This window comes from Haplochromis burtoni, unplaced genomic scaffold (assembly GCF_018398535.1).
Source record: "Haplochromis burtoni strain Fernald_Lab_line unplaced genomic scaffold, NCSU_Asbu1 Contig_976, whole genome shotgun sequence".
Lineage (NCBI taxonomy): Eukaryota > Metazoa > Chordata > Actinopteri > Cichliformes > Cichlidae > Haplochromis > Haplochromis burtoni.
Genome location: NW_024583337.1, coordinates 42,461 through 55,260, shown reverse-complemented (window position 1 = coordinate 55,260; position 12,800 = coordinate 42,461). Strand labels below are relative to the sequence as shown.

The window sequence follows — 12,800 nt, the reverse complement described above, 5'->3', positions numbered from 1 at the left end:
CATATCCTCAGGGTCCCAAAGGAGAGAACGTTGGCTCCATCACGCAGCCTCTACCCAGTAACTACCTGATCTTCAGAGCTGCATCTGAGTCTGATGGTGAGGCATCTGAAGGTGCAGCTTCTTGCATGTTTGATGAAACTATATATATGCAACCAAACTGATCAACCCTTCTTCCCCTTAAAAAAAAATCTGCTCTCCAGGTCGGTGTTGGATGGATGCCCTGGAGCTGGCTCTGAGCTGCTCCAGCCTCTACAAGCTGACGGCCAAAGCTGGGAAAGAAGGAGATATCAGCACGACTTCAGAGTCCTCCCATATACTGAACCTGCTGCAGTCCACGGCACTCACTGATACAGAGCTGCTGCAGTAAGTCATAAACTCACACAGCTAGATTCACGGACATATGACTGATTTCAGTCTTTCTTTTATAATTTGTTGTTATTGGATCACCGATGATTCCTGTATTCACGCTTTGCATAATTTCCTTAGGCATTAATAAAGTATTCTGATCCCGATTCTGATTGTTGACCATTTGCCCCATTTTTTTTTTCATATCACTGTCAGAAATTCCCATGGTACTCTCACTTATGTGATAAAACAGCTAAAGCCCAAGAACATCAAATCCAGATTTTATTTATTTATTTTATTTATTCTCTATACATTTTTAACTAGGAGGTTTCAAACTGTCTGTTCTTTAAATTATCGTAGTTTTGTAATGCAACTAGGGAAAAAGTCACTTTTAGTGCACTTGTATGTAATCAACCTTATTTAAAAACTCTGCTAGGCTTATAAGAAACCATAGATTCATCACAATCCACACAACATTATAACAAATACAAATACCCCTGGGTATTCTTGGCTGAACTGAGGGCAGGATTTCACCTTACAGATAAGAGGTTTGCTGGACTAGGACCTGGGGCAAAATAGTGCTCTGTTTAGTTTAGTGTTTAGTTTTTGAATCAAACTGTTTAATGAGCTACATTTTTCAGACATGGTTTTCAGAGCTACAGAGAGACTGGAAATATTGGACTGAGGCAGATATTATGCATCATCACATGGATGATAAAATGCTGGTTGATGTGTCATTGCTTGGCTGTTTTTGACCACAACTGGGATTTGTGGTCTCCCAAGGGGCGATCGTGGCTGAAGAGTTGGGAGTTCGCCTTGTAATCGGAAGGTTGCCGGTTTAGCCCTGGCTCGGACAGTCTCGGTCGTTGTGTCCTTGGGCAAGACACTTCACCTACCGCCTACTGGTGTTGGCCAGAAGGGCCGATGGCGCGATATGGCAGCCTCGCTTCTGTCAGTCTGCCCCAGGACAGCTGTGGCTACAACTGTAGCTTGCCTCCACCAGTGTGTGAATGAGTGGATGACTGGGTGTGTAAAGCGCTTTGGGGTTCCTAGGGAGGACTAGTAAAAGCGCTATACAAATACAGGCCGTTTAGCATTACTCTCTTTGGCTGGCTTTTTCCATGCTGTGTCACATACAGCCTCTGTGCTTTCTGGTGGTCAGCTCAGAACAGTGGATGAAGAAACATGGATTCTCTGGAGACATTATTGCTGAATCCAACGTTGGATAACTTCCCAATGTTTGGGACAGTTTATTTTTAAATCATCATTGAATCATAACCAAGCAGTTTCCAGAACCAAAAAATGAAAAAATTAAATAGACTTCAACTATTCTGTAAGCTATATTTTAAAAAATAAAAATGTTTTTTTGTTGGTGGCAGTCTCTGCATTTAATGTAGATTTTGCTTAGTAAGCAGTGCATTGTGCTATAGGAAAAGTGTGGGCACAACTAATAACGATAATTCTGGCTCATTACCAGCATGCACAATAGCAGGATATGATGGCATGCAGCCATCGTTAGTCCACCCTTGCGTTTTCTGTTGTGACATGTCAGAGTCTGTTGAGCATGTCCTGATTGTGCCCTTCTTTGTGACTCACGTGTTATCAGCCTTTATAAAGCTGGAAAATTGGATTCTGCAAAGTTTTGGCATTTTGCTCGAGTGAGTGGATACAGTCTGACCTTGTGAAAGTGGTTAAAAAAAATGCATTTTGATGAGATCTGGGTATAATGGGGAAAAGGGAAGGATACAAGTGGTAAATGACCTGTATTTGTATAGCGCTTTACTTAGTCCCTATGGACCCCACCGGGCCCTCTGACCACCACCAGTAGGCAGCGGGTGAAGTGTCTTGCCCAAGGACACAACGACCGAGACTGTCGGAGTCGGGGCTCGAACCAGCAACCTTCCGATTAATGCCACTGTTTTGCACATGTCTCAACCAACTCTGTATATTTTTTATATATTTTATTTTATTGTTTACTCTATTTCATTTGTAAAATATGTGTATATATATACACACACACACACACACACACACGCGCGCAGAAAAACATATTTAGTATACACATCCAGTAATGCATATACTATTATATATTGTACATATATTTATTAGTCTCAGATGTAGCCATTCTTATATTTTGCTTGTTTTACGTTATTGTATTTTTGCACAACTCTGTTGCTTGTGAAGCTCGCACACAAGAATTTCACTCACATGTGCTGTACCAGTGTACCTGCACATGTGATGTGACAATAAAAGGGATTTGATTTGATTTGATTACAAGACGAACTGCTAACTCTTGAGCCACGATCGCCCCCACAATTTCCCACAATGAGGATTGTGGGAAATGCCTTCCATTTCCCATTTATGTTGTCAGAGTAACTATGATTATTAGGCATTCTGAGACTTGATCAATGTCTATGAAAAACAGTCATTGGACTTGATAGGCTTAATTTCACAGCTTACACACAATAGAGCGTAATCAGTATAAAACTTTGAGTATTTGCTGTGAAACAAAGCAGAGTTGGGGCTTTTGTATGAAGTTAATCAATAGCTGAAATCATAAGGTGCCCTGTTTGCCGCTGAAATCCTATTTGCAGTATAACTATGTGCTCCAAGTGTGTTTAATTGGTTATGTAGCCCTCATTCTGATCTTTTTGTGTACGGTTTACATCCAACATTAGAAGCCTCACTCCCCCTCACACCTCCCCTTCCTCTTACCTCCTCCCTCCGGACATCCATCCCAGCATTACCTCCTCTCCAATTCCTCTCCCATCCAATCACAAAAGCCCAACCAGTCACATGACTGACAGAGGAGCAGGAAGATGGAGCACAATATGAGCCATACACCACCCAGACAGAGACGGTAGCAGCACAGCCATTGCAGGCATGCACACAGACACACGTATGCGCACACGCATTCAGGAAGCAGGTTTGCCAGAGTCGAAGAAACAGAGCGTCACCTTTTTTTCTTTTAGGGAGTAGAGTGAAAACATTCACACACGCACACAGGAGAAGAGACAAGGACAGGCTGCATCTGTGATTGGATTTACTGGTGGTGTTTTGATCCTTGAGGAAGAGTTTGTCTGTATGTTTTAAGACTTTGAGGTAAGGAAAGCTTATTTGCCTTTGGGTGTGTTTGGATTAATAAGTAACATTAACGTTAGCTGGAATGTGACTGTTCAGGTTTGGCAAACCCTGGGGCATTTTGAACCTGTAACTATCTTTGTTGTTGGACAGGCTATTTCCCTGTATGCTGTGACCACAATCCTAATACTGTATGTTCTTGTGGAAGCTTGCAGCACAATGCAGTTATTTTCCACTGTCCCAACGGTTGCTCATGTTTGTTAGGAAACAAAGCTTTGGAAATTGCTGGCATTGATTTTGCATGATGTAGGACTCTGCAGTCTCACTCCACAGACTTCCACTGTCTGAATTGTAAAATGGCTGTAGGCTGTTCCTTTTTAGCTACCAACCTCATAAATCTCTCCCTCCCGCCCCTCACTCTCACTTCTTCCTCGTTCCTTCTTTGACAGTTCACAAGCTGATGTATGACTTTCTTCTTTTTCGTTTTCCATGTTCTGTTCCCTTTTTTCTGATTAAGTGATAGCAGGTCTGAGGTCTGGGCCTTTTTATTGCAGATTGCAAAATCACAAAGCTTTGAAAACACTAACTCGGCACAGCATGAAGTTTAAGATGATTATTTTCTCGAGTTAATTTTTGGGTTAGTGTAAGCATTTGCTGCACAGACCATATGTGTTTGGATAGTTGTATGTTGTTTTTGTTCTGTACATGAATTTCACTGTTGGCAAAATGTAATCCTTAACCCTTAAAAACCACTCAAATTAGTTATCTTGGGGGGAATTATGTAGTCGATAATGGTGTGAAATCTTCAGTCTTAGTCACCAGCAGAATCTGTCTTTCTTGATGTGGGATTTTTGCTTGTATCTGGTTCTCAGTAAGTGAAATGGAGCAGTTAATTGAGAGTGAGGCAGATATTATGCATCATCACGTGGATAATAAAATGCTGTATAATGTGGATTTTTTTTTTTTGTTTGTTTGTTTTTCTGTTTTTTCCATGTGAATCCGAGCACACACAAATCTGCTGTATACCTAATTCCTCATCCTGTTGCTGCTGACGGCAATAAAAAAGTCAGCGCAGGTGTGCCATAGGACTGAGTGCTGCTGATTTACATGTTTGTAAATGATCTTGTTGGCAAAACCCCAGTGAGTCTAAAAACTCATCGTTTTACATTGTGTGCTGACAAATACTTAGTAGGCGATTGTCCAATTACTTTTGGGCCCTTAAAATTTGTGCACGCTGTTAAAATGCACGCGTTTCATTTGCAGTGATGCTTTACTGTAATATCCATTGTTGTTTTAAAATGAATGTGCTGAAGCACAGAGCCTACAAGTAGTTGAGTATTGTCTGTATATACAATACTTGCATGTTTATATATTAACTTGTTTGTGCATCTTTATTGTAGCCACGTAAATTCAAACCTAATGTTTAAGGGGTGGGATATGTGGACGTGAGGATTTGTAGTCTGGATGTCCTGTCAACCCTTGAGGTCAACAAAGTTATTAACATCCATAGTCTCTAAAGTAGCAGACGTACTCATCATAACTGTGAGGAGGATACAAGAGGACATCAGTTCAAAGCCATTTAGAGCTGTAATGTTCTTGGTAGGTAATTTCTTGTTCTTTAGAGACTTCTCCACTAGCAAGGCAGTCATCAAAACTTTGGCTCAAGTGACTTTTGCAAAGTCACTTGATCTTATGCATCATAATGCACAAGTGAAAGATCAAGCCAGTGAGAAGCTATCAGATTTCTCCTCTGCAAGGGCTATTCAAGAGCCGGCATACAGCAGCGATAAAATGGCTGCTTATCATTATTATTAATGTAGTTGTAACCTGTTTGCTTATCTGTTCACTAGGTTGAATGACACAGTGCTGCTGGGAAATCACCACATGGAGCATGACGGCTTTTCAGATAAATCGGAGCGCGAAGCTCATGACGACTGGGACGCTGCAGCCAATGAGAACGGTGGAAGACTGACGGAGGAGAGCGATGTGGACCAATCAGATGAGCTGTCCCCCGGGCCACAGGCCACAGCCTATGTAGAGCAGAGCACAGAGGAGATGGCTGACGTGAGGCTGATTGTTATGTTTGCCTTGCAGTTCTGTTCGCCATCCTGATTACTTTTCTAATCTTACTTACGCACAACTACCTGCCCTCTGTGCATGTTCCTTTAGGCTGGCGAGGCATCCCAGGTGGAGACTGTATCAGAGGAGAACAAGGGCCTGATCTGGAGCTTGCTGAAGCAGCTGCGGCCAGGCATGGACCTGTCTAAGGTGGTGCTTCCAACCTTTATCCTGGAGCCACGCTCCTTCCTGGACAAGCTGTCTGACTACTACTATCATGCAGATCTGCTCTCACAGTCAGTAAATCTTAGTGATTTCACTTAAGAACACACAGGATGTATCACAAAGAATCACCTGATTTCAAAGTGCTTTAATACTGCAGCTGTTCAACTATAATGATCAAAACACATACTGTTAGAACAAGCATGAGTTTCATGCAGGTAGGTAGCATAACAGCTGCAGTGGCTGCAGTCATTCCAGACATGCATGCAAGAGTATGGGCCGAGTTTGACTATAGTACAGACACGTGCCTTGAATCTAGAGGAAGACACATTGAATACCAAGTTTTGTGGTGCTTTATTATAATACCCATTGTATGCAAAGTGGTGTGTTTGCTTTATATTTAGCCATGTATTTTAAAATTTACTGCACTCTTCTGTTTCCATTACTTACAAAAAATATAGTCTTTTGAAATCAGGTGATTCTTTTTTTCCGCATTTATAGATTGTATGCATGTCTTGTTTATTTTTTTCTTTTTGTTTCTTCACTACAGAGCCTCACTGGAAGAGAGTGCATATGGTCGGATCAAGCAGGTGCTGAGGTGGTACTTATCAGGTTTTTACAAGAAGCCCAAGGTAAGCTACGTTCACTCCAGTCAAGCTTATATAGTTCTGTTATCACATTAGCTGTACTGTATGACAAACCTAATTACAAGATGCACATCCATTCAGTGCCTGTTAGAGACTACAGTGACATCTGTTTTTAGAAGTAATGTGAAAGCTTTTCAGTGCAACACTACTATTAAATAAAATGCAGTATCTTGTATACTACAAGCCGGTGATCTTTTAAATAACATTTCACCATGAATCAGAGCAGAATCACTAAAAACTTAAAGCTTCAACTATTTAGTGTTTCCTAAATTTTTAAAGTCTGAATGGACACTCATCAGTCAGTTATAGATTTGCACAACCCATCAACCTCTATCATGTGGCTTTACCAGTACCACTGGAAGATTTTCTAAGTGTTAGCAGTTTTTAGTTTTGTGGGCGCACCATCATCTAACATGACATTCAGTAACGCTTTATTTCTTGGCTGCTTGACAAATGTCTCTGTTCAGGGTCCATTTGTGCTGTAAAAATGTCAGGACGCACTTCCCACTGGTTAGAAATTTATTTCCTCTGTGGCAGCAGAGCTTCTGGGAATCTGAGCCAGCAGATAATGTGTGTCGATTAATCTGGCATTGCTCAGCACATTTTCAGCTGACTACTTTTGTGAAACTGTAGACTAATAAATTCTTGAGAAGCTCTCATCATAAGGCTACCAAACAAAAACTTTGCTCTGCTGCTGGAGTAATTGCATAACATCTATAGAACTGTCTGTAGTAGCTCTCTGGATAAGTGGCGCTGCACTCCATAATATTGCTTATTACGTGAAACAGGACAGAATCAAGTTATTACTTAAGAATTGTGCTCAACAGTAGCATAACAAAAAATTAAAGTAGCTTGATGTTTAATCTGGGAAATAAATCTTCTTTGTTTTGGATGATGCTTAAAGTGACACTAACATTTCTCTGTGTGTCTGCATTTACAGGGTCTGAAAAAACCTTACAATCCAATCCTGGGGGAGACATTTCGCTGCTGCTGGCTCCATCCAGAGACCAACAGCTGCACTTTCTACATAGCTGAACAGGTTAAATCAGACTCGTAGATAAGTGGCGAACCAGAACTGGACACGACTCGTGTGAAATATCTTGCACAAACACACTGTTTCGACAAACACACTGAGCAAACACCTATGCAGCAAGTGTAAAATTAATAAGTGCCAGAGGCAATGTTCCCTCTAATTTTTCATGTGTCTGAGCGAACAAACTCCCTGAGCGATCCCTTGGACCACTGTGAGCGACAGCAGACGTGTGCACTGTGGTCACGCCAGCATCCAATCCATCCAAGTTACATGGTTTATTAAAATAATCACATTACAGCATTTATGTTAGGCTACTTTTAATTAACTGCTTTAGCCCACTTGCAATGAAAATTAAAAAAAATCTTGTTCATGACCTGTGTAGTATGTTAACACTATTGGAAGTAAAAATAACTTGAACTCCAATTTTGAAAACACAACTTTCTTTTTTTTCTTTTTTCTTTTTTTTAAATAAAGCTCTGACTTGTATTATGAGTCTGAGGTCTGGGAGAGAGTCCTGTAACTCTGTCTGCAAAATACAGTATATAATGACCAATGTTGGGCAATTAATTATATAGTTACTTCTTCAAAAAAGTAACTGAGTTATGCAAACAAAGTTTTTTGCAGCTGTTTACCTAAAAATGCAGCCAAGGTGTTTTTTTTAAACAAACATTTCAAACTATTTACAGAACAATCAGCTGTTCTGCATCAAATTTGATGCCACACAAATTATTTGTGCCACTCCAAAAAATAATTTCTGTCACTATGAGATAAAGAAGAACAACAGCCTGATACCTGCAGGCCTGACAACAGGAGATGTATCACTCCTGTAACACCTGTAACATTCAGCAGTCGCCTCATTATTCTGACACGCACAACAAAACTATTGACTACAATACACACTCACTTCACAAGATTTGCGCTAAATGACGCAAATCTCTCACATCTCAAAACACCGCCGTCACTCCTAAAACTTCCCCTTTCCTAAACAACTAACAACTGTCACTTACTGACTAACACTGCAAAACAGAATTGTTAAAATTTTAATTTTAATTTCAATTCACGTTAGATTTTTTTTTGTGCGCAACGCAGATTTTCTGTGCGCAGCGACCATGCCAGCAGTGCGCAATTGCGCGCACACGCAGCTTAGAGGGAACATTGGCCAGAGAGTATCTGACAGTTTTTGCCTCGCTCTGCTGCTCAGATTTCGTTTTCTCTCTCTGTCCTCTGCCAGGTGTCGCACCATCCACCCATCTCTGCCTTTTATGTCTGCAATAGGAAGGATGGATTTTCTATTAGTGGAAGCATCCTGGCCAAGTCCAAATTCTATGGTACAGTCAATATTTCACGATCTAATTCATTTGTCTCAGCCAGATGATCGGTATGGATTCAGTACATGTGTACGGTTATAAAAAGGCATGCAAGGACACCGTCACGATCTGGCCCAGTCTATGAGAAGCATTGTTAACCACATATTTCTCTGTTTTCCTGCTTTTGTAGGTAACTCTCTTTCAGCTATTCTAGATGGCAAAGCCCGGCTGCTATTCTTGAGCAGGGATGAGGAGTATGTCATCACCATGCCCTATGCTCACTGCAAAGGTAATAAATATGCATTACTTTCTACTCCACTAATCGTTCCATGTCCTTGTTGCTATGTTAGTATTAGCAGTATCTTTCCATAATCTTCTTAATACTGCAACATCTCTTTGGAAATAAGTAATATGTTTTCAGTGCCAAAAATTCTATGCGGTGGTAAAGGGTAGAGATGGCACGATACCACTTTTTTATGTCCGATACCGATATCATAAATTTGGATATCTGCCGATACCGATATGAATCCGATATAGTGTTTTTTAATCAATAAAACTGTTTTTTTAATATCTTGCTGCATTTTGTATAAGTTCATACTCAAGTTTAAATAAACAACAACACTAAAGCTTTTCTGTTATACCTGTATATAAAAATTACACTGCACCCAAAATATTTCATAGTTCAGCAATAAATTCAAATTTTATTTGTCACATACACAGTCATACACAGTACGATATGCAGTGAAATGCTTACACAACTGCTCGTGACCTAAAAAAAAAAAGGCTATGAATAAGATAGGAAATACATATGAAAATTAAAAAGGGTAAATTTAACTAGGAAGGAATAAAATAAAATATAAAAATTAAAGTTAAAAATGAAATAACTGTACAACAACCAATTAGAATGAAGGGTAAATTTAACTGGGAAAGAATAAGATAAAATATATAAATTAAAGTTGAAAATAAAATAACTGTACAACAAAATACACAATACACAAATACACAGTATAGAAATATATAAGAATGTATGAAGAAATATAAATATATATATACAATAACAGCAGCTGGACAAGTATTAAATGGAAATGAAGAAATATAATGTCCAGTGTTGTGCAATCCACATTTGTAAGTGTCTCGATACTGATACTTTCTATTCTGGTATTTTAAAGAGTACTTAGCAGAAATATTCAGCAACCTAACTAATAGGGTTGCAAACTCCCAGCAAAAAAAATAGGGAACCACCCTCTGCCTCATGATGCTTAATCGACATAATCAACTTTAATTTGATGCAGTGTGAAAAAAAAATGCACAGAAATAAATTATTTTTCAAGAATAATTAAATAGATTCAACATCTTTCTTCAACAGAACTGCAGACTGCACAGATGGTACCTTCCCAAAGGAAAAAGTACTATAGCTTACTAGGGTATATATATTAGACTTAATAGTTACTATATACAGTAATGGACTTCTATATATTTTACATAAGATTAAAACTTTGGGTGTAAGATTCAGATAATTATTTAATAAAAGCTCGACATTTTAAATGAGAATAAGAAAGAAAAGTATGTCTTTGTGCCCCCCTTCTCCCTGTTCATGCCCTATCGGCCCCCCTGGCTAAACTTTGCTAGATCCGCCCCTGCACAGTTACAGCCGTCAGCTACGTAGAAAAGGATCCTGGTGTAGAAAGTAATATTAAATAAATTCTAACAACAGCTTATCAAGCTTAAACGTGCTGCTGTTGTTCAGCCGCTGGTTTCCTCTTTCTGGTGCAAAGTGGGCCAAAAACAAAGAAGAGAGACGGACTCGCGATAGACCGATCAGCTGATCATTAATCGGTTTCATGATTAAAGTAATAACAGGAGAGGGAGAGAGAGGCAGTCGCTCCATATATCAGTTGTTAAGCTTAACGTGGGAATGCTTTACAAACATTCAGAGATAAACTTACACACTTGCTTTACTTCTCTCTGGGATCACTTCCTCGGAGATGAAATTATAATTATAAGCAGTTAAATCAAAGAAGATATGAGATGTTAAGTAATTTATAGTTTTGCAGTAAGCACAGATACGGGATCATCTCCAGTTTTTCAAGGCTCAACTTTGTCTACAGATCAGTTGGGATAGTGTGAATGAGTGAGCACTGGAGGATATTAGTGGATCTGTAATGTGCATGGCATCTAATAAGTTGGGTTTCAGAAGTGGAATTCACAAACAAATGACCTGTATTGTCTGAAAATAATACCTTTTGTTGCTTCTGATTTTTGTTCTGCTGTACCACGCTGATTGTAGCCAATTCTGTTTGAGCTCCTCATTCTCACAATATAATTTACCAATCATTGCAACAGCACACACATGACAGGAGGCTAGAACACAAGCTCATCTACCGTGTTTACAATGAAATCTGACCAAACTGACACAATCTGTGTGGGCTGTAAATATTACAGCCATCTGTTCTGGCCAATATGTCTGATGTACTGGAAATCAAATGAAGCTCTGCTTCGCTGTGAGCACGAACTCTAATATGGCAGACAGTCAGAGTTCGAGATGGATGATGGGTGAGATATATAAATCAAGGCAGGTTTAAGTTTTTTATTTTGGATCTGCTTCAGGATTTTTAAAATTGTTTCCTTCATCTTGTCTCTCAGGAATGCACTCACTGCAGTTGCCTACATGATAAATTCTACCAATAATTTATGAATTTCCTTCTGCTGAACTTGTTGATCTGATGCTGCAATATTGTCTCTCTCTCGTAGGGATTCTGTACGGCACTATGACACTAGAGCTGGGAGGGAAAGTTACCATTGAGTGTGAGAAAACCAAATGCGTAGCAGAGCTGGAGTTTAAACTGAAGGTATATTTTCAGAAAAAAGAAATGAAACATTTGTTTAACTGGTTGTTTTATCTAGTCAGCTGTTTTAGTAAAGGTATTGCATTTTCATTCTGTTCACTTCAGCCTTTTCTTGGAGGTTCTGGTTCTGTAAATCAGATCAATGGAAAGATCTTTGTCGGAGAGGAAGTACTGGCCACTGTTGATGGACACTGGGTAAGAACCTTAATCCTCTTGATCTCGTATGAAGTCTAAGGAGCTTGAATACATCTTTCAGCATCATTTGCTACCACACACACCACTCTTTAGCAATTAGTAATTAGTAATACTCTGTAGTACAAAATAGATAATCATAGGTTTAGGAGCAGCTGGAAGGTGCATAAAGTAAAGGATCTCCTCTGTATTGCTCTCACAGTGGCTTTGAGCATCAAAAAGCAAAAGTAAAGAAATTCAGTATTGTTATTTTGTTTTCTAGATGACTTTTTGGGATCTTTTGGGAATAGTTTCCAGTAGTTTCCAGGTTGGATTGAAAATAAGGGCAATGTCTTTTTATGTAGAGTCTTATGGATGGTTGTGGTCAATTAACTTTAAAAAAAAACGTTAAAAGAGCTAAACTTTTGTTCAGGACAACGAGGTATTTATTCACGAGAAGCGCTCAGGCCAGCAGGAGATTTTGTGGAACCCAAGTCCAGAAATTCGCAGCGGTCGCCTCAAGAGACAAGTGGTCCAGTTAGACCAGCAGGGAGAATTTGAGTCCGAAAGGTAAAGCACAAAGATCATCTGTGTTAATTGTTCATTTGAGTGTTATTGAGTCAACAAATGCAAAACATTTGTGCTAGCATGATAGCTGATAACTGTAATAGTGGCTTCCATTTAACATGTGTCAGTGACCCAATGCTCAGAACCTTTAACTGCAGACGTTATTAGATATCCAGACGAGGTTGTGGCTGGGATGTCATTATATCTCATTATACACAATTGCTTTTGACTTTTTAGTGACAATTCATTGGCCAGTGTGTTTTCCCCATTTGCATCTGATTGTAATATGCTCTTGGCAGACTGTGGCGGCATGTGACCAGTGCTATCATGGATAGGGACCAAGTGCGTGCCACCCAGGAGAAGTTTGTATTGGAGGAAGCTCAGCGGAGAGACACCAGAGAGAGAGGAGACAAACCCTGGCTTCCACAGCTTTTCCATCCGCACTCTGTCACCTCTGAGTGGACCTACAAGCACATGGAGTATGAGCACACACACACACACACACACACACACACACACACAC

At 39.7% G+C, this 12,800-nt stretch overlaps 1 protein-coding gene across 2 annotated transcripts in view; it reads left to right on the top strand.

The window, feature by feature from the left end:
* Positions 1-12,800, top strand: part of osbpl5 (oxysterol binding protein-like 5) — a 46,658-nt gene that overhangs the window by 28,159 nt on the left and 5,699 nt on the right. For both annotated transcript variants that reach the window (XM_042216235.1, XM_005951326.3), the window contains 12 exons: positions 12-96; positions 201-363; positions 5,277-5,490; positions 5,596-5,780; positions 6,257-6,338; positions 7,294-7,392; positions 8,618-8,714; positions 8,884-8,982; positions 11,445-11,542; positions 11,645-11,734; positions 12,144-12,280; positions 12,577-12,756. In XM_042216235.1, coding sequence (XP_042072169.1) covers positions 12-96; positions 201-363; positions 5,277-5,490; positions 5,596-5,780; positions 6,257-6,338; positions 7,294-7,392; positions 8,618-8,714; positions 8,884-8,982; positions 11,445-11,542; positions 11,645-11,734; positions 12,144-12,280; positions 12,577-12,756 — 1,529 coding nt within the window. The remainder of the gene's footprint in view (positions 1-11; positions 97-200; positions 364-5,276; positions 5,491-5,595; positions 5,781-6,256; positions 6,339-7,293; positions 7,393-8,617; positions 8,715-8,883; positions 8,983-11,444; positions 11,543-11,644; positions 11,735-12,143; positions 12,281-12,576; positions 12,757-12,800) is intronic.